Source organism: Anolis sagrei, chromosome 7 (genome assembly GCF_037176765.1).
Source record: "Anolis sagrei isolate rAnoSag1 chromosome 7, rAnoSag1.mat, whole genome shotgun sequence".
NCBI classification, from domain to species: domain Eukaryota; kingdom Metazoa; phylum Chordata; class Lepidosauria; order Squamata; family Dactyloidae; genus Anolis; species Anolis sagrei.
The window spans coordinates 22,226,364-22,252,489 of NC_090027.1; the positions used below are offsets into that span (position 1 = coordinate 22,226,364).

The window sequence follows — 26,126 nt, forward strand, 5'->3', positions numbered from 1 at the left end:
GCGGGGACATGAGAGAAGCCTTCCACAAGGATGATAAAACATAAAAAATCATCCAGGCGTCCCCTGGGCAACGTCCTTGCAGACGGCCAATTCTCTCACAACAGGAGCGGTTGCTCCTGACACGACAAAATAATAATAATAATAATAATAATAATAATAACAGGCCACCCTACTCAGAGCTGCACGCATTATTCGCCGATACATCACATATTCCTAGACGCTTGGGAAGTATCCAACATGGGATCAAATACAAAAGCTAGGAGAGTGATCGTGTTGTGTATCAAATAATAATAATTTCCAACATGGTGCAATGACTTGAGAGTCGGCATTTTCCAAATACTCCAGAATAAATCTTATTTTTGCGGGCCCAAAATCCTTCCTTTCAGTGGAGTTGATGGGAGTTGTAGTTTTGTAAGGTCTGGAGCTGGGAAATATTGGCCTATATATATATATATATATATATATATATCAATTTTTCACCTTTCTCAATCTATTTTTATTTAAATGGTGAACATCCTTCTTCTCCAATAGCAGCAAGTAGGAGTGAGTTCCTGGCTGCATCCGCAAAGTATTGATCTTGCATTGCTTTTAATCAATCTCTGAATCATGGTTTGTTCAAACTTAGGTTTGCAGAAGACATTTTGCATTTGGATTCCAGTTAAAGCATGGCTCTGGTTCATAGAGATTCACCAGGAAATGAAGGCAAGCTGCAACCGCAGAGAAATGTATGTGGATTTGATTGATTGATTGATTTGGATTAACTTTCTGGGCACATCTACACTGTGGAATTAATGCAGTTTGCCACCACTTGCCCTGAGAGTTATAGTATTGCAAGGCCTTTCACCCGTTTTAAATAGTTGTGAGTATGTGCAGCTTATGTGATAATAATAATGTAATAATAATAACAATGATCTTTATTAATAATGATCATGATGATGGAGTCTCCTTCTATGGAGGTTTTTAAGCAGAGACTGGATGGCCATCTGTCAGGAGGGATCAGATGGTGTATTATTTTATGGTGGAAGGGGGTTGGACTGGATGGCCTCAGGGGGTCCCTTGCAATTCTAGGATTTTACAACCCATTTAAAATGTGCAACCACACCAGATTAAATACGGAAATATCTAACTAAAGGATGTCTGCTTAAAGGTAGCTGCCTTCTGGGTTGGAAAAAGGAGGCCATAAATGGTTTAAAGTTGTTTGTTTGTTTGCTTTCTTGTTTTCCTGCCACAGATGGATCTGGTTCTGCCTTTTGTGTGGAAATGCCGGCCCTTTACCGGCCGCTGTTGCCAGCGCTGCTCCCCAAAGAGCTGGGTAAGGAGGGAGGTTCTGGGATCTCTAGTTTTGCAAAGGTTTATATAATCTTCATCCTCCACGTCTTCCTGGCATTGCCCGGGTATTCATTTTCCTTGCCTTCTTGCCTCCTTCTTTTCAATTTCCTCCTTCGTTGCTCCAGTCCTTCCTTCCTTTCTCCTTCTCACCTCATTCTCTTTCCTTTCCTCCTTCTCCCTCCTTCCTTCCATCTTCATTTTCTTCTCACCTTCTTCCCTCTTTTCTCCCCTCCCTCCCTCCCTCCTTCTTTTCTATCTCACTCCTCTTTCTCCTTTTTTCCTCCTTTCCTCCTTTCCTCCTTTCCTTCTTTCCTTCTTTCCTTCTTTCCTTCCCTCCTTCCTTCCTTCCTTCCTTCCTTCCTTCCTTCCTTCCTTCCTTCCTTCTTTCACCTTCTTGTCTCCTTTCTTTTACCTTCTTTTCTTCCTTCTTTTCTTTCTCACCTCCTTCTCTTTCTGCTTTTTCCTTCCTTCCTTCTCTCCCTCCCTCCCTCACTCCCCTTCTTGTCTCTCTTTCCTCCCTCTCTCCTTTGCTTCTTTTCTTCTTCTTCTTCTTTCTCAACTCCTTCTTCCTCCTTCTTGCCTTATTCTCTTTCCTCTCCTCCTTCTCCCTCCTCCTTCTTTGTTTTCTTTCTCCTTCTTACCTTCTTGCCTCTTTTCTCCCCTTCCTTCCTTCCTCCCTCCCTTCCTCCCTCCCTCCCTTCCTCACCTTCTTGTATCTCTTTCCTCCCTTCCGCCTTTCCTTCCTTCTTCTTTTTCTTTCTCAACTCCTTCTTTCTCCTCCCTCCCTCCCTCCCTTCCCCACTCCCCCTTCTTTTCTTTCTCCTTCTTGCTTCCTTCTCTTCCTCCTCCCTCCCTTCCTTCCCCCTGTCTCTCCTTCCTTCCTTTCTTCCTTCCTTCTTTTCTTTTTCCTTCTAACCTCATTCTCATTCTCTTCCTTCCTTCCTTCCTTCTTTCTTTCTTTCTTTCTTTCTTTCCTTCCTTCCTTCCTTCCTTCCTTCCTTTTATTTCTCCTTCTCTTGCCTTTCCTTCCTTCCTCCTTTCTTCATCTCACCTTCTTGCACCTTTCCCCCCTCCTTCCTTTCACTTCCCTTCCCTTCCTCCCTTCTTTGGGAACTTAAACCCAGGGCAGAGGTGCAATTTCATGTTCATGACTAGGGCCTTGGTCCCAAAAGGAGTAGGATTTGTTTTTTGCTTGTTTAGTTTAAAGCAGCATTGTAATTCAGGTAACAAAGTGTATACAATGCATGCCAGGTTTGGTTCAGATCTATCAGGCCATGGAGGAGAGGTACAGACATACAGGAAGACATTTCATTTTTGTTTCCTATTGGTTGTATGTATGAGCACTTAGTCGGCACTGACGAAACCGTACCCTTATCTTCTTTTCAGCAATCCCTTTTCCATAAGCACCTGCCATCGTTGGGGTTTTGCAACGTTATCAAGATAACAGAAGAAAACACCCGGTAATATATCGGCCTTATTGTTGTTATATATATAAATGTATGTGTAGTAATATTATTATTATTATTATTATTATTATTATTATTATTATTACTATATACACATAATAAAAGTGAAAATATGTATGTGTATATGAGTGTATATGACAACCTCCTGCCTCCCCAAATAGCTATAGCTCCCACTGCTCAGGAGACACTCATGGCCCTCCCTCCAATGACATTGCAGGTTATAGTGAGCATGATGAACATGTCCAAGAGCCCTGCCAATGTCCTCCACAAACACAACACTGCCCACCACTCAAGTGAAGGCTTTCATACAGGGACCATTTCATCCTAGATTACATGTGTTTCCTCCACCACAGGCATCCCAGTGTTTCTGACTCTCTCCACTAGTGTGGAATTTGCATGACCCCACCCACTGCCTCTACCTTAACCCTTTCCTATTATTTTCTATGGCACAGAGGGATTGATCAGCAACTGAACATACTTGAGAGGTTTGGGGAGAATTCACCATGATTTCTAGGAGTTGTAGGTACTGGGATGTATAGTTCACCTGCAGTCCGAGAGCACTCTGAACCCTACCAATGCTGGACCTTCAACTAACTTGGCACACAGAACCGCCATGGCAAACAAAATATACTGGAGGTCTTTGGGGAAAATTCATCTTGATTTGGATGGAGCCCTGGTGGTGGAATGGGTTAAATCCTTGTGCTGGCAGGACTGCTGACCAGTAGGACAGCGGTTCAAATCCAGGGAGAGCGGGTTGAGTTCCCTGTGTCAGCTCCAGCTCCCCATGTGCAGGCATGAGAGAAGCCTTCCCTTTGCTTCTCTTCCTGCCTTCCTTCCTTTTTCTCCTTCTCACCTCATTCTCTTTCCTCTCCTCATTTCCTTCCTTCCTTGCCTGCCTTCCTTCTTTCCTTCCTTCTTTCCTTCCTTTTTTCCTTCCTTCCTTCCTTCCTTCCTTCCTTCCTTCCTTCCTTCCTCCTTCTTGCCTCATTCTCTTTCCTCTCCTCATTCCCTTCCTTCCTTCCTTCCTTCCTTCCTTCCTTCCTTCCTTCTTTCCCTTTCCTTTCCTTTTCTTCCTTGCCTTCCTTCCTTCCTTCCTTCCTTCCTTCCTTCCTTCCTTCCTTCCTTCCTCCCTCCCTCCCTCCCTCCCTCCCTCCCTTCCCTAATTGCCTGCCTATTTTCCTTCCTTCCTTTATTCCTTTCTTCTCTCCCTTCCCTTCCTTCCCTGCTTGCCTGCCATCCTTTTTTCCTGCCTTCCTACCTTCCTTCCTTTCCCCTTCCTGCCTCATTCTCTTTCTTCTCCTTATTCCCTTCCTCCCTTCCCTTCTTTCCCTGCTTGCCTTCCTCCTTCCTTCCTTCCTTCCGTCCTTCCTTCCGTCCTTCCTTCCTTCCCACCTCATTCTCTTTCCTCTCCTCTTTCCCTTTCCTTCCTTACCTGCTTGCCTTCCTTGCTTTCTTTTCCTCCCTCCCTCCCTCCCTCCCTCCTTCTCACCTCCTTCTCCTTCTTCCCTCCATTCTTTCCCTTCACTTTTTCTCTTCCCTTCCTCTCCTCCTTTCTCCTAGGAGTTTTGGGACGATTAAAGGCTTTCTTCTCATTACTCTGCTTCCTAATAACTTTAATTGCTGTTCTTTGAAAACCCCAAAAGTCTCCAAAGTGTGAAAGTGTTGGGAACAGCAGGAGAGCAAAAGAAAAGCCCTTGATTGATATCACAGCCAAAGCTAAGAATTCAATTTATTTGCAATGCATTGAAAGCAAAGGGATAAGTAAGGGTTTGGAGCCCCAAAGACAAGCCATAATGATGCATTTAAAACCTAAATTATGCAAACTTGTTCCCCCCTCCACCTAGGAATGGGAGTTTTGTCCTAATGCAATTTGTTTGTTTTGAAACAGGGATGTGCAAGTCCTTTGTTTCTGTGCAAGCGCCATACAATTTTGCAATGTATGTATTGCATGCATCCCTATGAAGACATTGAATTTTATTTTTGCAAAGAAAGTCTTAATAGAGGCGTCTCATTGCAATTAGAAAGTATTTAAGACTGGAAGGAAAACATAGGAATCAAACCACAGCAGGATTAAGTTAAGCTAGCCTTATTAAAGCCTAATGAGAGCAAGGCAGGGGTTGCTGTAGTCGATTATGTTAACAGTATTTAAGTGTTTTAAGGGTTTTTAATTAACAGGTTTGTATCATTCTATCATTGTTTGCATGCTGTGGGTTTTTTAAATTGCAGTTATCAAAAAAGTGTGCCCTTTACGTCTCAATTTGTTTTTATTTACTGTGTCAGAAGCGAACTGAGAGTACAGTTGTAATGTATTTAAAAACTTGGCATTGTACTAAATGTCCTTTGACCAGAAGCTGACTACTTGGAGTGGGTATTGTTGGGGTTCAGCCTGTGTGTGAACCTGAACCTGATTCTCTGATTGTATTTTCTGATGCCCATGTAGATGTCAATGTGAATTTAGATGATGATGGTTTGAGTAGTGAAAATCCTACAGCCTTGGAAAGCGAAAGTCAAGATTCCCATGAGAACATGCATTCCGAGCCGAGCGGAGACATTCCACTCCCTTTTCCTCCCAGTCTTAGTTCTCCAGAGAATCTAACACCTGGCCTGCCTAATGAGGATAGGCGGGGGCAGATTTGGCAGAGCCGGGGAGAAGCACAAAGTTTACGTAGGTCAGCTAGATTGAGAGAAAGCCAAACAAAAACTTCAGGCGTGTCTCGCAATAGATTCTCGGCCTTAAGTATGCTGGTCATTTGTGTAATTGTTAAATATGGATGGAGCAAGCATGCTTCCCTGAGGCAGGCCATTCTTCTGTTTTCACCATCTGTTTCTCTGGCCCTGCAACTCAACAAAAAAGCTCCTGTTTTGTACCAGATTTCAAACCCATCTTCTATGTACGTCTCAATCAAGATTTTATTATTATTATTATTTTATTGACACAAAAGCACAGTATGTCACAGCAAACAAGATCTATATGCTGAATTTTGTATCAAAAAATCACAAGTTGAACACTTCCCAAGCATCTAGGACTGTGTGATGTATTTTCGAATGATGCGCGCAGATCCAAGTAAGGTAGCCTTTTGCAGTTGTTGTTGTTATTATTATTATTATTATTATTATTATTATTATTATTATTATTTCCTGCTTTTTCTTTCTAAGGAAAAGACCCAAAACAATACTGTAAAACAATATATTATTACTGGGTTGCTCTGAGCTTTCTGGGCTGTATGGCCATGTTCCAGAAGCATTCTCTCCTGACGATTTTCCCACATCTATGGCAGGCATTATCAGAGATTGAGGAGTCTGCTGGTGAGGTTTATATATCAGTGGGTTGGAGAAAGAACTCTTGTCTGTTGGAGGCAAGTGTGAATGCTCCCATTGGCCACCTTGATTATCATTTAATGGCCTTGCAGCTTCAAAGCTGCAAACCTCACAACCTCTGAAAATGCCTATCATAGATATGGGCAAAACATCAGGAGAGAATGCTTCTGGAACATGGCCAGACAGTCTGGAAAACTCTGGTAATTCTGGCCATGAAAGCTTTTGACAACACAATGATTATGTTTATTTATATTCTGCTAACATGAAAAGTATTATAATTCAATTTTAAATATGTAAATATTAAAACAGTATTAAACATCATTAGCATTAAAAAAACAATTCAGATTAAATCCATAAAAACATATGGATTTAATATTATATATATATATATATTATAATATTATATATATGGATTTTATATTATAAATATTATATATATATGGATTTAATATTATATATATATATATATATATATATATATATATATATATATATAATATTTGTCGTGTCAGGAGTGACTTGAGAAACTGCAAGTTGCTTCTGGTGTGAGAGAACTGGCCATCTGCAAGGACGTTGCCCAGGGGACCCCTGGATGAATTGATGTTTTTATCATCCTTGTGGGAGGCTTTTCTCATGTCCCCGCATGAGGAGCTGGAGCTGATAGAGGGAGCTCATCTGCCTCTCCCCGGATTTGAACCTGCAACCTGTCCGTCTTCAGTCCTGCACGCACTGCGCCACCGACGGCTCCATATGAAATATTAAATACAGTATACTATATTATAAAGACTTATATGATATGAAATATTAAATATATTCCCATGTAAAATATAAAATAAAATAATATAAAGAATATAAAATATAAACTGTAGGATAATATAAAATATAAAACAAATATCATATAAAATATATGACAATATGAAATAAATTACCATATAAAATATTATATATATATATATATATATATATATATATATATAATATAAAAACTTAAACTACATAATCATATTAAAAATAACTCCCATGGTGTTTGGGCATCCTTTGCCCAATGATGTGCCTTGATATATGCCAAAATACGCTTTTCCTTTACAGAGAGGTAATTCTTTGACTTACCTTGCCAACTATAGTTCACAATGGCCTCTTTCCTGCAGATACAGAGGCTGGCTGGTCAGGCGGCTTTGCTATGTCCTTGTGGTCAGTGGCTGGACATTCGGGGCTGATGTCCCCAGCGACCTCCAGGACACAATCTTCGCCAGCAAGAGGTACGTCTGCATATGTTGCTTGCATGGTCATAGAATACATGGAAGGGAACCCCAAAGGTCATCCAGTCCAAGCCCGTTCTGCCTGGTGGAAAGGCACCATCAAAGCCCTCTTGAAAAAGGCCAATCCAGTCAGAGAAATGATTGAGATAGATAGATATTATATATGTGATAGGTATATCATAATTTCTATAGTTGGTATCCACAAAGCCATCCAGTCCAACCCCATTCTGGCAGGTGGAACGGCACCATCAAAGTCCTCCTGACAGAGGCCCATCCAGCCAGAGATTATTGAGATTCGTAGACATGATTGACTGATATAAGTATATATGATAGGTATATCATAGCTTCCTAGAGTTGGAAAGGATCCCCAAAGGCCATCCAGACCAACCCAAATTCTACATAGAGGTAGACACTATCAAAGCCCTCCCAACAGATGGCCATCTAGTCAGAGATATGACTGAGATCGATGGATATTATTTATATGATAGGTATATCATAGATCTCTATAGTTGGGATCCTCAAAGTCTGTCCATTCCAATCCCATTCAGGCAGGTGGAACGGCACTATTAAAACCTTCTCCAAAGATGCCCATCCAGCCAGAGATGATTGAGATAGACATGATTTACTGATACACACACACACACATACATGATAGGTATTAGGTATATCATAGATCTCTATAGTTGGGATCCTCAAAGGCCATCCAGTCCAATCCCATTCGGGCAGGTGGAACGGCACTATCAAAGCCCTCCCCAAAGATGCCCATCCAGCTATAGATGATTGAGATAGACATGATTTACTGATACACACACACACATACATGATAGGTATATCATAGACTCCTAGAGTTAGAAGGGATCCCCAAAGGCTATCCATTCCAACCCCATTCTGCCAGGTGAAAGGCACCATCAAAGCCCTCCTGACAGAGTGCCATCCAGCCTGAGATATTTTATATATATATATATATATATATATATATATATATATATAATTCCTACAGTTTCAAGGTATCCCCAAAGGACATCCAGCCCATAATTACATAGGAGAAATTAACAAACTCATGCTATATTTTGTATAATATGAATATGTATGTATATGCATATATATATGTGTGTGTGTAAATGTATACATGTATATATGTTTGTATATATGCATATATGTATGTGTAGGTGCATATTTATGTGTATATGTACATGTGTATATGTTTATTTGTATATGTATGTGTGTATTTATGTATATGTTTATATGTATGCATGTGTATGTATGTGTGTGTATGTGAATACATATGTATACGTATGTAAGTATGTATATCTTTCAGTTAACCTAAAAGAATGCTCCAATTTCATGATGAATGTTTTGTAAATAACAGTACATGTTCCCTCTAATAATAGTGACTTTTGGGACAGCCTGTATTGTAAATGCAGCTTATTAAAGTATTATTATTTCTTTGGGGTTTTTGTTCCCTTAACTAAGAGTCTCCTATATAGATAGACAGATAGATAGATAGATCTGCAATGTGTGCGCTTGTTCTCCTCTTATGTTTACTTTGCAGTCTCTCGTCTGCACATCTGCTTCCCCATCTGCTTCCCTGTCTTCTCCACTGGTCTTGATGGGAAAACAATGGGTCTCATCAGGAGGCGGCCGAGCCCCGTTGCTGCGATACCGGCCTCGGGATCGGTGTGGCAGACAGGGCTTGTTCCCATTAAGATGGGTCCCATCTGCACCCATTCACGCCTTCCCTTCTTGAGCCTTCGAGTCCTTGTGGACCTATGGCGGCCCTCTCCTAGAGTTGGAAGGGAGTCACAAAGTACATCCAGCAGCCCAGCCCAAATTCTGCCACCATCCAAGCTCTCCCAACAGATGGCCATCCAGCCAGAGATACGATTGAGATAGATAGAGATTATTGAGAGATTTATACAAAAGGTATATCATAGAATCCTAGTGTTGGAAAGGATCCCCAAAGGCCATCCAGTCCAACCCCATTCTGCCAGGTGGAAAGGCACCAACAAAGCCCTCCCAACAGATGGCCATCCAGCCAGAAATATGATTGAGATAGATAGATAGATAGATAGATAGATAGATAGATACCACATTCTTCCATTCAGGAAGGCACAATCTGATCCCTCCTATCCAGCCAGATATATGATTGAAATAGATAGATAGAGATATAGGATAACATATAGATACATAGATAGAAATAGATAGATAGATAGATAGATAGATAGATGTGTATGTATTGCTAATAGTAATACCACTATTACTAATAATAGAATTCTAGTGTTGGACAGGACCCCAAAGGCCATCCAGTCCTGCCCTATTCTGCCAGATGAGAATGCACAATCGAATACCTCCCAACCAATGACCATCCAGCCTGTGTTTAGTAGTAGTAGTAGTAGTAATAATAATAATAATAATAATTTATTTATATTCCACTCTTTTCACCCCGAAGAGGACTCAGGGCGGATCACAGTACACATACATGGCAAACATTCAATGCTGCTTTGTATAGACAATACTATAATGCTAATACTATATTAATAATACTATAGATTCCTAGGGTTGGAAGGGACCTATATCAATAGCTATATCCTTATATCTATCAATCTATATCTTATATATATTACTATCTTATTCTATAACTCTATCTATATATTTATATAGAGATAGAAATATATATATATGTATATGTATGTATGTATGTATAATATAGGTGGATATATATAGATATACAGATAAAGATAAAGATGTAGGTAGATATGTGGTAGATATAAATATATAGATAGAGATATAGGATAACATAGAGATACATAGAGATATATAGATAAAATCTACCTATATCAATACCTATATCCCTATATTTTTTCCATCTGTATGTTGTAATTAGTGTAATTAGATGATAGTGCATTAGGGATATGTTGTTTTTGTAGTTGTAGTTTATTGTGAAATATGTTTTTATATGTTGTACACCGCCGCGAGTCGCCCTAGGGCTGAGAGCGGCGGTTAACAAATGCAGCAAATAAATAAATAAATAAATATATCTATCTTATTCTACATCTCTATATATTTATTGATATAGATGTAGGTAGATATAGATATAAATATATAGATATAGAGATATAGAATATGATAGAGATAGATAGATATAGATAAGATAGATAGATAGATCGAAAATCTTTCCTGCATCTCCTCAATTCGAGGGGACCAAAATAAAGCAATAGTTAATGATCTCTGGACCAAACGTTGGCTTTTGCAACCCCAGTTTTGGGAAGGAAAGGGTCTCTCTCTCTGCCAATGGCTTTTCTGTCTCAAAAGAAGAGAGATCTCTCTTTGGAGGGCGTTTTGTGACAAGGAAAATGCTCTGCAAGACGGGTTCTGTGTCCCTTGTGGGCCTTTAATGCACCCAAGGAGGCGGCAGTTTCGTTTTTCATATAAAATCCCATTGTACCGGCTGAGTACTATAGGTTTATTGTTATACAGTATATCACTTAATACAAGGTAGAAGAGTTTGGAAAAGTTTTGCTCTTGGAAAGAACTTTGCTTTTAAGGGATACTTCATCTGGACATTTCCCCAAATCATATACACAAACACATCTATATTATTATTTTTATTGTTATTATTATTTGCATTTATCTAGACATTTCCCCAAATCATATGCACAAACACACACATACATCTATATTATTATTATTATTATTATTTACATTTATTTGGACATTTCTCCAAATCGAATACATGAACACACACATCTATATTATTATTATTATTATTATTATTATTATTATTATTAATTATATACATTGTTATTATTACTATTACTATTATTCTGGACATTTCCTCAAATTGTATGCACGAATACATACATCTATATTATTATTATTATTATTATTATTATTTACATTTATTTGGACATTTCTCCAAATCGTATGCATGAACACACACATCTATATTATTATTATTATTATTATTATTAATTATATACATTGTTATTATTACTATTATTATTATTCTGGACATTTCCTCAAATTGTATGCACGAATACATCTATATTATTATTATTATTATTATTTACATTTATTTGGAGATTTCTCCAAATCGTATGCATGAACACACACATCTATATTATTATTGTTATTATTATTAATTACATACATTGTTATTATTACTATTATTATTCTGGACATTTCCCCAAATCATATGCATAAACATATACATCTATGTTGTTGTTGTTGTTGTTGTTGTTATTCCGGACATTTCCCCAAATTGTATGCATGAATACAGACATGATGATGATGATTATTATTAATAATAATATGCATCTGGATGTTTCCGCAAATTGTATGCATGAATACATACATCTATATTATTATTATTATTATTATTATTAATAATAATAATCATAATATTTGCATTTATCTGGGCTTTCAAACTGCTGTCAGTCATCCTGATTGAGCAAAACTTCGAATATGAGTTTTTGTAAGTTAATATAAGCACTGCATTGTCTATGAAGGAATTCAAAAATAATATATTCCAGTCTTGTGCAAAAAGGCAATATAATCATATACAATATTATAAAAAATATTGTATTTTCCCCACTTGAAATGGAATTTTAGAGAAAAAATTGATCAAAGCTGAAAGTGCCATTGGCAGCTATACTCGAGTCGAAGAAAGGTAAAGCTCCGATACTTTGTGTCCTGGAAGAAAAACATTTAGTTTTACAGTAGTCCCCCCCCCCCCCCCCCATGAATATAAGGAAAATATAAGGGATGGGCCTTCCTTTTCCAAAATACTTGGTTATTTCAGAATATTTGCACCTGAAACCTTTAAAAGTGCATTGCTTTTAATGCTAAGGTTGTTATAGATTTAGCCTAGTTTGGCATCACTTTCACTGCCAAGGGTCCATGCTATGGGATCCTGGGATTTGTAGTTTGGAGAGGTACCAGCCCTCTTTGGCACAGAAGGCTAGACCTTGTAAAACTACAAATCCCAGGATTCCATAATATTGAGCCATGGCTGTTAAAGCAGTGTCAACCTGCATGAATTCTGCAATGTCCCAAATTCTGCAATGTATTCTGCCAGTCAGGAAGATACAAGCAAAGCCCTCCCAACAGATGTCCATCCAGCCTCTGTTTAATAAATAATAATAATAGAATCCTAGAGTTGGGAGAGATCCCAAGGGCCATCTAGTCCAATGCTACTCTGACAGGTGGAAATACACAAAACCCTCCCAACAGATGGCCATCTAGCTTTTGTGTAATAAATAATAATAATAATAATAATAATAATAATAATAATAATAGAATCCTAGCGTTGGGAAAGACCCCCAAGGACCATCTAGTCCAGCCCTGTTCTGCCGGGTGGAAATACACTATCAAAGTTCTCCTGACTCAGCCTCTGTTTTCTTCTTCTTTTTCTTCTTCTTCTGTTGTTGTTGTTGTTGTTGTTGTTGTTATTAGAACTGTCAAATCCTAAAGTTGGAAAAAACCCTGAAGGACCATCTAGTTCAACCCTATTCTGCTGGGTGGAAATACACAATCAAAGCCCTCCTGACAGATGTTGAAGGCTTTCATGGCTGGAATTACTGGGTTTTTGTGAATTTTCCGGGCTGTATGGCCATGTTCCTGAAGCATTCTATCCTGATGCATCGCTTGCATTTATGGCAGTCATTCTCAGAGGTTGTGAGGTCTGTTCAATATTCATGGCCAGAATAACTGGGTTGTTGTGAGCTTTTCAGGCTGTATGGCCATGTTCCCGAAGCATTATCTCCTGATGTTTCACCTGCATCTATGACAGGAATCCTCAGAGGTTGTGAGGTCATAGATGCAGGCAAAATGTCAGGAGAGAATGCTTCAGCCTGGAAAACTCACAACAATCATTTGCTAAAAGGTATTTAACTCATAGTCATCCTTTGCCTTTTCTCCCTCCTTTTCTAGGGTGCAAGATGTCATGTGCCAGGCGGTGCCAAGTGGCGAAGGAGATGCTCCTCCAGCCAGGGATCTGTTTGCATCGCAGTGGATCCAAGAGATCCGCCGAATCCTGGGCCAGATCCAGGCCTCCTTGTCTCCTTTTCTACTGAGGTAGGAAGCCACAAAGCCCAGGAAAGCGGGTTGTTTTGCAACGCCTTGGATGAAGGAGGGGGTTCTTTCCTTCTCACCCGACACCTTTCCTGAGCTTCAGATTAATCAATTAAGAACTAATCGGGGAGAGCAAAGGCAATGGGGCCTTGCGTGGGATGCAGGTGAGGACGAGGAGCCCCACGTTTCACAATGCAATCTCTTTGCACTGTTCCCTCATCTTTTTCTCAAAGAGTTGTGATGCTTTCATAAAATATAAAGGCAGCCATGCGGGGAGACTGCAACCATGTTGGAGCATGCGATGTTTTCTCATCCTTCCCTTCTCATCCTCCTTTCTTTCTTTTCTTTTGCTTCCTTTCCCTTCTTTTTCTTTCTCTCTGTCTTTCACCTCTTTCCTTTCCTTCTTTTCCTTCCCTCCTCACTCTCCCTTCTTTCCTTTTCCTGCCCTTTCCTTCCTCTCTCTTTTTCTTCCTCCTCTTTCCTCTCCTCTTCCTTCCTTCCTTCCTTCCTTCCTTCCTTCCTGCCTTCCTTCTCTCTCTCTCTCTCTCTCCCCTCCCCCTCTCTCTCACACACATTTCTTTCCCTCTTTTGTTCCGTTATTTTCCTTCCCTTCCCTCTTCTCTTTCCTTTCCTTCCTCTTCCTGTCCAGGAGCAGAGAATGGGAAATCTTCCTATTTCTGGTCTGAACAAAATCTGGCTACCAGTATTTAAAAAAACCTCTAAAATTATAACTGTAAATAAAGAACAACACTCAAACACAGGGGAACTCCAGACAAGAAACCATCAGGGGCAGCTAATCACCTCTCAACAAAGGATTCTCCCTAAAAACTGTCAGGCTATGAAATGGTAATCAAGGTGGCCAATTGAAACATTCATACCTACCTCCAAAAGACAAGAGTTCTTTCTCCCACCCTGGATCTTCCACAATTTTCCTAGTTAAAGGTTTTCCTCTGACATGAAGTCCAGTCGTGTCTGACTCTGGGGTGTGGTGCTCATCTGCATTTCTAAGTCGAAGAGCCGGCGTTGTACGTAGACACCTCCAAGGTCATGTGCCCGGCATGACTGCATGGAGCGCTGGGCCCATGTGGCAGCGTGAGCCTGCCAAGGGAGGAGCAGCCCCACGTGGCCTACTCACGCTTAAAGCACCTCGCGAGGTGCTTTACGCGCAAGCAGGCCACGCGGAGCAGCTGCCCATGGCTGGCTCATGCTGCCCATTGGGCTCGATGGGCAGCATGAGCCTGCTAAGGGAGGAGCAGCACCGCATGGCCTACTCGCGCGTAAAGCACCTCACGAGGTGCTTTACGCGCAAGTAAACTGTGCGGAGCAGCTGCCCTTGGCTGGCTCACGCTGCTCATCGGGCCCAATGGGCAGCGTGAGCCTGCCAAGGGAGGAGCAGCCCCGCACGGCCTACTTGTGCGTAAAGCATCTCCTGAGCAGCGGAGCAGCTGCCCATGGCTGGCTCACGCTGCCCATCGGGCCTGACTGATAGCGTGAGCCAGCCAAGGGAGGGGCACTGTATGGGAGGGGGCGCTCCTCCTCCGCGGGCCGAATAAGTGCCCTTGGCGGGCCGGAAGTGGCCCGTGGGCCATAGTTTGAGGACCCCTGGCTTAGACGAAAACAATAACAAAGCCTCAACTAAAGAGAACCAATTTCTGACCGCCAGTGACCTAGCTAACGAGGGGATAAAAGTCTCAGGTTTGGGATGTTTAGAATCATGCCAATTTCTCGTCCTTGTTTTATGGAAACCTTGCTTTGTTTCATGCTATGATATTTCTTGTTCATGGTTTTGGATTCCTGGATTTCATGATTGCTTACCCAAGCCTTGGATCAACGTATTCCTGATTTTCTGGATTGTATTGGAGATGTGTGGAGTTTGCTTTTGTGGACGTTGCTGAACTCTACCTGGACTAATTTGTTCCTGCTTATGTGGTTCCGTAATTGGATTTACCTATTTCTTTAAAGTGCTTTTTTACTTTGCTGCTTTTTACTTAAAAGGATTGTTTTTTCCTATTCAACATGTGGTGTTTAAAGTCAGAGGATTATTCCTGTTCTGGAGTGCAACAATTACTTACTCTTCTTCTATTTCCTTCCCTACCTCTCCTCTCTCTTCCTTCCTGTCCGGTTCCTTCCTACCTTTCTCTATCACCTATTTCACTCTCTCCCTTGTTCCTTCCTCTTTTCATTCCCCCCCTCCTCTCTCTCCCTTCCTTCCTCATCCTGTCATTTCCTTCCTTCCCTCCTCTTTCTTTTCTTTTCTGTCTTATCCCTTCCTTCCTTTCTCTCTCTCTCTCATTTATTTCCTTCCTTCCCTCCCTTCCTTCCTGTTCCTCCAGGCTGTGCCACTGGGCTCTCTTCCAGCTCCTCAACAGGATCTTCCTTAGCGTTATCATCCATAAAGGGCAGCTGGAAATGGTGCGCAGAGCGGCACAGGTGGTGAGTCTCCTTTTCCTCCTGGGAGCTTCCTCAACATGTTCGTATTAGGACATTATTACACTTGTCTTGTTAGTTTTAGGACATTACTGCGCTTGACATGTTCATTTTAGGACATTAACACATTCAACATGTTAGTTTTAAAACATTATTACACTTGATGTGTTAGTTTTAGGACATTGTCACACTCAACTTGTTAGTTTAAGGACATTAACACACTCAACTTGTTAGTTTTAGGACATTATCACACTCAACTTGTTAGTTTTAGAACATTATTGTTCTTACTTTGCTAGTTTTAGGACATTATCGTATTCAGCGTGTTGGTTTTAGAAATTTTTTGCACTCAACTTATTAGTTTTAGGATATTCTCGCACTCAACTTGTTAGTTTTAGGACACTATCACACTCAAAGTGTTAGTTTTAGGACATTACCATACTAGAAGTGTTAGTTTTAGGACATGACCGCACTCAACTTGTTAGTTTTAGAACATTATCACACTTGACATGCTAGTTTTAGGACATTATCACATTTGATGTGTTCGTTTTAGAGCATTATCACACTTGACGTGTTTTAGAACATTATCACACTCAGCCGTTTCGCTTTAGGACATTACAGCACTCGACATGTTAATTTTAGGATATTCCGGTGGGAATGGCGTTTTAGGACATTACAGCACTCGACATGTTAATTTTAGGATATTATTGCACTCAACTTGTTAGTTTTAGGACATTCTCACACTCATCGTGTTATTTTTAGGACATTATCACGCTCAATGTGTTAGTTTTAGGACATTATCAAACTCAACCTTTTAGCTTTTGGATAGGACTGCACTCAACATGTTAGTTTTAGGACATTCTCACACTCATTAGTTTTAGAACATTATCACACTCATGTTAGTTTTAGGACATTTTCGCACTCAATGTGTTAGTTTTGGAACATTATCGCACTCAACCTTTAATTTTAGGATATTACTGCACTCAATATGTCAATCTTAGGACATTATCACATTCAACTTGTTAGTTTTAGGAGATTTTCAAACTCACCTTGTTAGGTTTAGGACATTATCACACTTGATGTGTTAATTTTAGTACATTATTGCACTTGGTGTTTTTCAGGACATTATTACACCCAACTTGTTAGTTTAAGGACATTATCACACTCGGCTTGGGAGTTTTGGTACATTAACAAGGAAAGACGGCCTTGCAGCATTTTCAAGCCTTGCGTGATAAGGTCCTATGTTGCATCCACTGATGGGAGAGGAGTCCTCCTGGGGAAGGGGAGTTGACAACTGTGCAGAGGGAACCAAAGGGAAGGTTGTGCATGAACCACACTTTGTAGGACAGGTTGCAATTGCGCATTGTTTGGTAGCAAATCAAAAGTAGTAGGGGCCCTCTTATGAGGTGCAGTTGCAGCACTACAATGCCAATTTTAAGTTTTTGCTATCAATTAGAAATTGTGTTTCCCATCTTTAGCCTGATGTCCCCACGGTGTTCCTGTCAACACATAAATCTCACCTGGATGAACTTCTGCTTCCGTTCCTCCTGGTTTCTCAGGGCCTTGCCTTACCTAGGGTTGCGGGGGATTACAAGACGTTCACTCCAAAATACAGGTAAGTCTTAGTAAAGTGGAATTTTTTCTCTTACGGGATGAGGTCTTCAGAAACTTCAGCAGGATATTTTGTCCTTTCATTGGAACATACATCCATGAGTGTTATGTTGTTTATTTTATTGGATGTGTATTGTTATATTGTAATTCTTGTTCGGGCTTGGCCCCATGTAAGCCGCTCCGTGTCCCCATTGGGAAGATGGTGGCGAGGTATAAATAAAGGTTATTATTATTTATTATTATTATCTCTTGAACATTTGGGGGCATTATCATGACCTGTTCATTTTCAGACATTATCGCACTTGACATGTTAGTTTTAGGACCTTATTACTGAATATACTCGAGTATTAGATCAGCTTCTTTGCTCCTAATGTTTCGGAAAAAATTCAAGACATGGCTGTTCGAGCAAGCATTTGCAAATATTGAGTAATGGACATAGGAAAACGGAACAACTATACGATGGAATTGGACAATGTTTTTATTGAGGATTTGCTGGCTTATGTTTTTATTGCTGTTGTTATGATTTTATTGGTGTTCATGTTTTAAATTGTGTTGTATTTTGTGGCATTGAATTTTGCCTTGTAAACCGCCTCGAGTCGCCGTAAGTCTGAGAGGGGCGGTATACAAATAATGTAAACAAAATAAATAATAAATAAATATAAGCCTAGTTTTTCAGCCCTTTTTTTAGGCTGAAAAAGACCCCCTTGGCTTATACTCGAGCCAGTTATTTATTATTTTACGCTGTTGTTGTTGTTGTTGTTGTTATTTGTTGCAATCCAGAGCAGGGAACGAAGCCCTAAGATAACTATCCACCACACTTGGCTGTGAAAAATAATCCTTTTTTATTGAAGAAAATTGGTTACAAAATAAAGGAAAAATGCAAGTCAAAAGCCACAGCAAAATCAGCAAACATGAATTTAAATGGACAAAGCAAAACCAAAAGCCTCACTGGGAAAATACTGGAATCTGTTAGCAATCCACTAACCGTACTTGATATCCTAGAAATCTTCCCAAACTATGACCAGGGAACCGGGAGAACTGCCAAGGTCTTCATCAACTCTGAAACGATGCCTGAACTGAGGCAATCAGCCTGGCGTATTGCAATTAAAACCCAAGAATCGGTTCCGTGAACCGCCCTTCTGTTTTGAAGCCAATGTTTTTAATTCTTGAATTCGGGAGGATCGAGGCAAACTGAGTGTTTTACTTCTGTCTTCCCAAATTTGGCCCCTTCTGTTGTCATTACAGTTAACAGGTGCAGAAGGGAGGGAAAGTTCAAGGTCTCCCTCTGAAACATTCTCAGGAACACTGGTACTTTCATTTTCCAAATCTACAGAAGTTCCTTCCTCACTAATTTCAGGAACATTGGCATTTTCCAAACCTACAGCAGTTTCTTCCTCACTAATTTCAGGAGCATTGGCATCAAAAGGTACATTTCCACTAGCATCAGTAAATATACTTTCATTAGCATCAGGAGGAACAAACAGAGAATCAGGTTCAAGTTCAAACTCAGGCTGAACCCCAACATTATTATTACTGTATATACTCGAGTATAAGCCTAGTATTTCAATCCTTTTTTTAGGCTGAAAGAGTCTTTCCCCGGCTTATACTAGAGTCAATATTATTTATTATTTTACTTTGTTGTTGTTGTTCTTGTTGTTGTTATTATTACTATTATTACTTGTAGTTTTAGGACCATATTGCACATGACTTGCTCATTTTAGGATATTATCGCTTGTTCGTTTTATGATATTGTATTCAGTTTTGTTTGTAGGACATTATCACACTTAGCACGTTAGTTTTAGGAGAATATTGCATTCAACTTGTTAGTTTATCATTCTCAACTTGTTATTTTTAGGATAGGAGCCCCCAGTGGCGCAGTGGGTTAAACTGCTGAGTTGCTTAACTTGTTGACCGAAAGGTCATATGTTCAAACCCAGGGAGCGGCATGAGCTCCCGATGTCAGCTCTAGCTTCTGCCAACCTAGCAGTTCAAAAACATGCAAATGTAAGTAGATCAGCGGAAAGGTAATGGTGCTCCATGTAGTCATGCCGGCCACATGACCTTGGAGGTATCTATAGACAACGGCGGCTCTTTGTCTTAGAAATGGAGATGAGACTCCCCCCGCCCCAGAGTCAGACACGACTGGACTTAATGTCGGGAAAACCTTTACCTTTGCCTATTTTTAGGATATTGTTGCACTTGCCTTATTAATTTTAGGACATTATTGCATTCAGCTTGTTAGTTTTAGGACATTATCACACTTGGTTTCTGAATTTTAGAATATTATTGCATTCAACTTGTTTGTTTTAGGACCTTATCACACTTGCTTTGTTAGTTTTAGGGTATTATTTCATTCTACTTATTAGTTTCAAGACATTATTACGCTTGTTAGTTGTAGGACATTATTGCACGCAACTTGTTATAGGGCATTATCACACTCAGCATGATAGCTGTAGGACATTATTGCACTCAACTTGTTATAGGACATTATCACACTCAACATGTTAGTTTTAGGACATTATTGCACTCAACTTGTTAGTTTTAGGACATTTTCACACCCAAATTATTAGTTTTAGGACATTAGGCAAAGGTAAAGATTTCCCCTTGACATTAAGTCTAGTAATGTCTGACTCTAAGCCGAAGAGCTGGCCTGCAAGGTCATGTGCCTGGCATGACTGCATGGAGTACCATTACTATTGTGACTCAGTTTGATTCTGAGTCTGAAACCGAACCCTGTGGGTCTTGTGAGCCAGAGTTTCCTGATGAAGAGGATGATGAGATTCAGATTTCTGTTGTGCCTGCCTCAGACAGTGCAACAGGGGAAACATCAAGTCAGTTCTCAGGGGAAAAGAATGTCAGTGGAATAGATAACGGCCAGGTGGAGTTGTCTTCGCCTGCCCAACCTTCGCACGGTGATCTAGCCCAGCTGGACCAAGATAAAGAGAGCCTTGAAGATAGTGAATAAATGAGCAGGCAAGAACGCTTAGAATTAAGGGTTCTGAGAAGTTCTCGCTTAGCTGGTAAGCGAGAAGCCAAGTCAGCCAAGGGTCATCGCAATGCGTTCATGATTGCAAAGGGTATTTAGCCTTCTGGCTGACAAACGGGAGTTGTCAGATCAACGTGGCTCTTTCCATGTAAGCTTCTATGGATTAACCTTGGCTTTAAGCAGCACGCTTTTGGCTTCCTGAATCTGGGATTTTGTGTCTTGTGTTTCACTGTTTTACAATGGAGTCTTGTTTGATCATTGGCTAAAGGATTATGCTTCATGTTTTTACCTTTGGATCTTGGGAAGTGTGTTTTTGCATTTAAGCCTCTGTCCTGCTTATGGAACTTTTGCATTTCTTATTCTATGTTTTGACTTTGCTTTTTTCTCAATAAACTACAAAATCTACAGCTCTGGTGTGGTGGTGTTTCGGAGCAAGGTGAAACTACCCTGAGTTGCAACAATTACCTTCCCACCGGAGCGGTACCTATTGATCTACTCACATTTGCATATTTTTGAACTGCTAGGTTGGCAGATGCTGGGGCTAATGATGGGAGCTCACCTTGGTCCCCCGATTTGAACTGCCAACCTTTTGGTCAACAAGTTCAGTGCCTCAGTGGTTTACCCACTGCACCACCAGGACTTTTAGGACATTATCACACTCAATTTGTTAGTTTTCAGATGTTATTGCACTCGCCTCGATAGTTTTGGGACCTTAACAAAGCAAGTTGCGTTTGCAGCATCTTTCTTTGAACCTGTTTTTAAAGCCTCGTGTGATGAAGTCCTAAGTTGCTTCCACTTATACAATAAGCCAGAATTTGGCCTATATATCTAATTGGTACTATTTTGTGCACAGTATTAAAAAGTTTTGCTGTTCCTCGTCTTGCCAAGGCTGGCTTTTTGCAATCTGGATTGCTTTGACTCCTCCTGGAAGCTTCTTTTTTCCTGCTCTTCCTTTCTTCCTCTCTCTTTGGCAATTAGCGTGGGTGGTTCTGTCTTGAAAAAGCTTTTACTTCTCCTGCCGACGCCGAGCAGCGTTTGTGTCTCTATGAACCAAATTTCATAAGCCGTGTGAAATAACAATATTTTAATCATTTGGGGAGGGAATTTGCATAATGTGTTATTCCTACAATGGGTTCCGATAATTTTTAGCTCTCCAGGTTCACGGATTTAGACTTGTTCCCCTTTTGCAGGTGCAAAAGTTGGAAAGTTTCAAAAACAGGGTTGATTTTGTGTTTTACCTTGAAAAGAGTTCACTATTTTTTTTCAGGGATAAACTTTTTTGTAATTTTAAAAATTATATTTGCACTTTTAATCATATTATTTACAGCTGATTTCATCTAGTTCAGTGTTTCTCAAACTTCCTAATGCCGCGACCCCTTAATACAGTTCCTCCTGTTGTGGTAACCCCAACCATAACATTATTTACATTGCAAATCATAACTGTAATTTTGCTGCTGTTATGAATTGTGGCACAGTGGGTTAAAGCACTAGGCTGCTGAGCTTGTTGACCAAAAGTTCGCAGGTTCGAATCCGGGGAGCGGCGTGAGCTTCCACTGTCAGCACCAGCTTCTGCCAACCTAGCAGTTCGAAAACATGCAAATGTGAGTAGATCAATAGGTACCGCTCCGCTGGGAAGGTAACGGCGCTCCATGCAGTCATGCTGGCCACATGACCTTGGAAGTGTCTATGGACAATGCTGGCTCTTCGGCTTAGAAATGGAGATGAACACCACACCCCAGAGTTGGACACGACTGGACCAAATTTGTCACAAATACCCCATATGCCCACATTTGAATACTGGTGGGGTTGGAAGGATTGATTTTGTCATTTGGGAGTTGTAGTTGGTGGGATTTATAGTTCACCTACAATCAAAGAGCATTCTGAACTCCACCAACAATGGAATTGAACCAAAGTTGGCACAAAGAACTCTGATGACCAAAAGAAAATACTGGATGGTTTTGGTGGGCACTGACCTTGAGTTTTAGAATTGTAGTTCATCTACATCCAAAGAGCACTGTGGACTCAAAACAACAATGGATTGGACCAAACTTGGCACAGACACTCAATATGCCCAAATGTGAATACTGGTGGAGTTTGGGGGAAAATAGACCTTGACATTTGGCAGTTGCTGAGATTTATAGTTCACTTACAATCAAAGAGCAGTCTGAACCCCACCAACGACAGAATTGGGCCAAACTCTACAAAACCCCCCATGACCTACAGAAAATACTGTGTTTTCTGATGGTCTTTGGTGACCCCTCTGACACCCCCTCGCAACACCCCCAAGGGTCTCAACACTCAGGTTGAGAAACGCTGATCTAGTGCATATACACATTGAAAAGGCATCACATAGTCATCCTCTTGAATATTAATGTTAGCAATTAAATAAACCTATATAATTTACAATTCATATATATATAGACACACACACACACATATGCATATATACATACACACACACATATATATATATACACACATATACTCACATATAATAATAATAATAATAATAATAATAATAATAATAATTTGATGCATAACAACATTAGTACGTCAGACAAGATCACTCTGCTGTTGGAAATAATATTAACAATAACAACAATAATATTTATTATATTATTTAATAATAATTGTATGTTGGAACTAATATTATTATCATTATTATTAATAATAATAATAATAATAGTTCAATAAAATAATTCAAGGTTGGAATTGTTATTATTTCATGTTGGAACTATCATGATTATTATTATTTTTAGTATTGTCAAAGGCTGGAATCATTGGGTTATTGTGAATTTTGCGTGTTGTCTGGCCATGTTCCAGAAGCATTCTCTCCTGACATTTCTCCCTCATCTATGGCAGGCATCCTCAGAGGTTGTGAGGTCTGTTGGAAACTAGGAAAATGGGGCTTATATATCTGTGGAGCTGGAAGACCGAGAACTTATAATTACTTTTCCATGTTGGGATGATGATGATGATTATTATTATTATTAGTAGTAATCCATATTGGCAATACTTAACACAAACACTAAGGATAATATTTTAATAATAATTCTGTGTTGGAATTAATAATTATCGTTGTCCATTGTTAGGTAAAGGTAAAGCCTAATCTATTTATTTATTTATTTATTTATTTACTTGTATACCGCAGTTTCTCAGCCCAACAGGCGACTCAACGCGGTTTACAACAAGGATAAGAATCAATCAACGATATACAATTTAAAACCATAAAAGCATAATATACAATATTGACACAACAATAGACAACACAATGCATCTCATAACTAGAGTCGTGATCCAATCCGTCGTCCAAATTTCCATTCCTGTAATCATCACATTCATTGCACTGTTTAACCGAATGCCCGTTCAAACATCCAAGTTTTTAATCTTCTTCGGAACACCATTAGCGAGGGGGCTGATCTTACCTCCATAGGAAGGGCGTTCCACAGCCGGGGGGCCACCACAGAAAAGGCCCTGTCTCTCGTCCCCGCCAGCCGCACCTGTGAAGCAGGCGGGATAGAGAGCAGGGCCTCCCCAGAAGATCTTAGGGTCCTGGCGGGCTGATAGGCAGAGATACGTTCGGATAGGTAACTTGGGCCAGAACCGTTTAGGGCTTTATAGGCCAACGCCAGCACTTTGAATTGAGCACTTTGAATTGAGTCATGTTTGACTCTGGGAGATGGTGCTCATCTCAAATTCTAAGCTGAAGAGCTGGCATTGGCACCTCCAAGGTCATGTGGGCAGCATGACTGCATGGAACACTGTGACCTTCCCGCCTGAGTGGTAACTATTGATGTACTCACATTTGCATGTTTTCAAACTGCTCGGTTGGCAGAAGCTGGAGCTAACAGCAGGAGCTCACCCTGCTCCCTGGATTCAAACCAACAACGTTTTGGTCAGCAAGCTCAACAGCTCAGCAGTTTAACCTGCTGCACCACCATACACACACATATTTAAAAATGTAATTCTGTTGTTGTTGTTGTTGTTCAGGGCGCTGCTGGCTCACTTAGGAGGAGTATTTCTCCCTGAAGAAATGGATCAGATGCAAGACAGCAAGCAGCAAACACTCTCCAAAGCTGTGTTAGCTTCAGTATGTTGAATATTTTGGTTTTTGGAAAGAGAAACTCTGATAGCTGTTGTCTTTGAGGGCACCATGAGTTTAAAAGCAGGTTCATCATCATCGTTGTCATCTTTCTATCTATACACATAATAAAAATGAAAATACGTCATTTTAACAGATGTGCTCCCACTTCCACAAACAGCTATGATCCACCAAAGGCCCTCCAATGACATTGCAGGTTATGGCGAGCGCCATGAACATGTACAACGTCTTCTACTGCCCTCCGTAAACACTATCCTGCCCACCACCCAAGTGAAGGCTTTCATACGGGACAATGGATCTGGAACTAACTTGGCATACAGAAGCCCCATTACTATCTCAACCTACTGGAGGACTGTGGAGGGATTTCTAGGGAGTTATAGTTCACCAACATCCAGAGCAAACTATGAACCCAAACAATGATGGCTCTGAACCAAATTTGGTTTGCATATGATATGCCCAAAGTTGAATACTGTTGGGTGTTAGAATCACAGACACCTTAAAGGGCCAGACTCAAAAGTGGCTTCAAAACAGAGTTTATTAAAACAAAAGCAAAAGGACGCAGAGGTACTTAAATGCGGTGCCAGTGGTCAAAACTAAAGAAACAACCAGACCTGGTCCAAAAAGGTTAACAGAAATATAATCCAGATTAACTGGATGCAAAAGGAACGAATCAAACAAACCCCAAATTTTGGCAAGGTCATTTAGCAAAAAAAGAAAAAGAAAAAGTGAGCATTAGATTCAAGGAAACATGGTAATTAATTCAGTGCCAGCAGTGGCGGCAGAAACAGATAGAGAGCCACATTGCTGCTCCACATCATTGTAGAATGGATGTGATGCGCTCTTTCATCCTTGTTCCTTCTGCCCCTACAGTATGTGGATGAGTTGCTTAGGCGCAAGCAGGCGCTGCTGATCTTCTTGGAAGAGGTCTCCGCCGGGCCCTCGCAGCTCTCGGCTGCTGGACAAACGTGGCTACGACTCGTGGTCAATGCCTTCCACGCTGGCATCGTCCCTGACATCATGGTTGTCCCCGTCGGGGTCTCCTTTGACGTGGCGCCTACCTTGGTTTCCATTGATCAAGGGGTAAGACGTATTGGATTTTGATATTTTACTTACTTACTTACTTAGTACTTACTTAGGCGATCCCTCGTTGTCCGAGTAGGATCGTCTTCCAAGATCAGTGTACTGACGGGTCCGTAGGTGACTGTGGAGCCCTATTCTTGATCTGCATCTTCTCCCGCAGTGAGGGCATTGGTTTCCTGGTGGAAGGCGGTTTTGGTTGGGGTTGGCTAGATGTGCCTCTTCAAATTCTACAGCACTGCTGGTCACAGCTGACCTCCAGCTGAAGCTTCCTAGTTCTCAGTGTCCATGCCAGAGTTTTTAAGGTTGGTTTTGAGCCCGTCTTTAATCTCTTTTCCTGTCCTCCAACATTCTGTTTTCCGTTCTTGAGTTTGGAGTAGAGCAGCTGCATCCGGACAACGTGGCCGGTCCAGCGGAGTTGATGACGGAGGATCATCGCTTCAATACTGGTGGTCTTTGCTTCTTCCAGCGCACTGAAGTTT

General features: G+C 40.6%; 1 protein-coding gene across 1 annotated transcript in view; it reads left to right on the forward strand.

Annotated features, from left to right (window-relative positions):
* Positions 1-641: 641 nt before the first annotated feature.
* The window catches only part of GPAT2 (glycerol-3-phosphate acyltransferase 2, mitochondrial), a 50,501-nt gene continuing 25,016 nt past the window's right edge, over positions 642-26,126 (forward strand). The window contains exons 1-9 of the mRNA XM_067470730.1: positions 642-725; positions 1,232-1,312; positions 2,716-2,789; positions 7,262-7,372; positions 13,304-13,447; positions 15,778-15,877; positions 17,347-17,483; positions 24,456-24,555; positions 25,438-25,647. Coding sequence (XP_067326831.1) covers positions 666-725; positions 1,232-1,312; positions 2,716-2,789; positions 7,262-7,372; positions 13,304-13,447; positions 15,778-15,877; positions 17,347-17,483; positions 24,456-24,555; positions 25,438-25,647 — 1,017 coding nt within the window. The 5' untranslated portion in view covers positions 642-665. The remainder of the gene's footprint in view (positions 726-1,231; positions 1,313-2,715; positions 2,790-7,261; positions 7,373-13,303; positions 13,448-15,777; positions 15,878-17,346; positions 17,484-24,455; positions 24,556-25,437; positions 25,648-26,126) is intronic.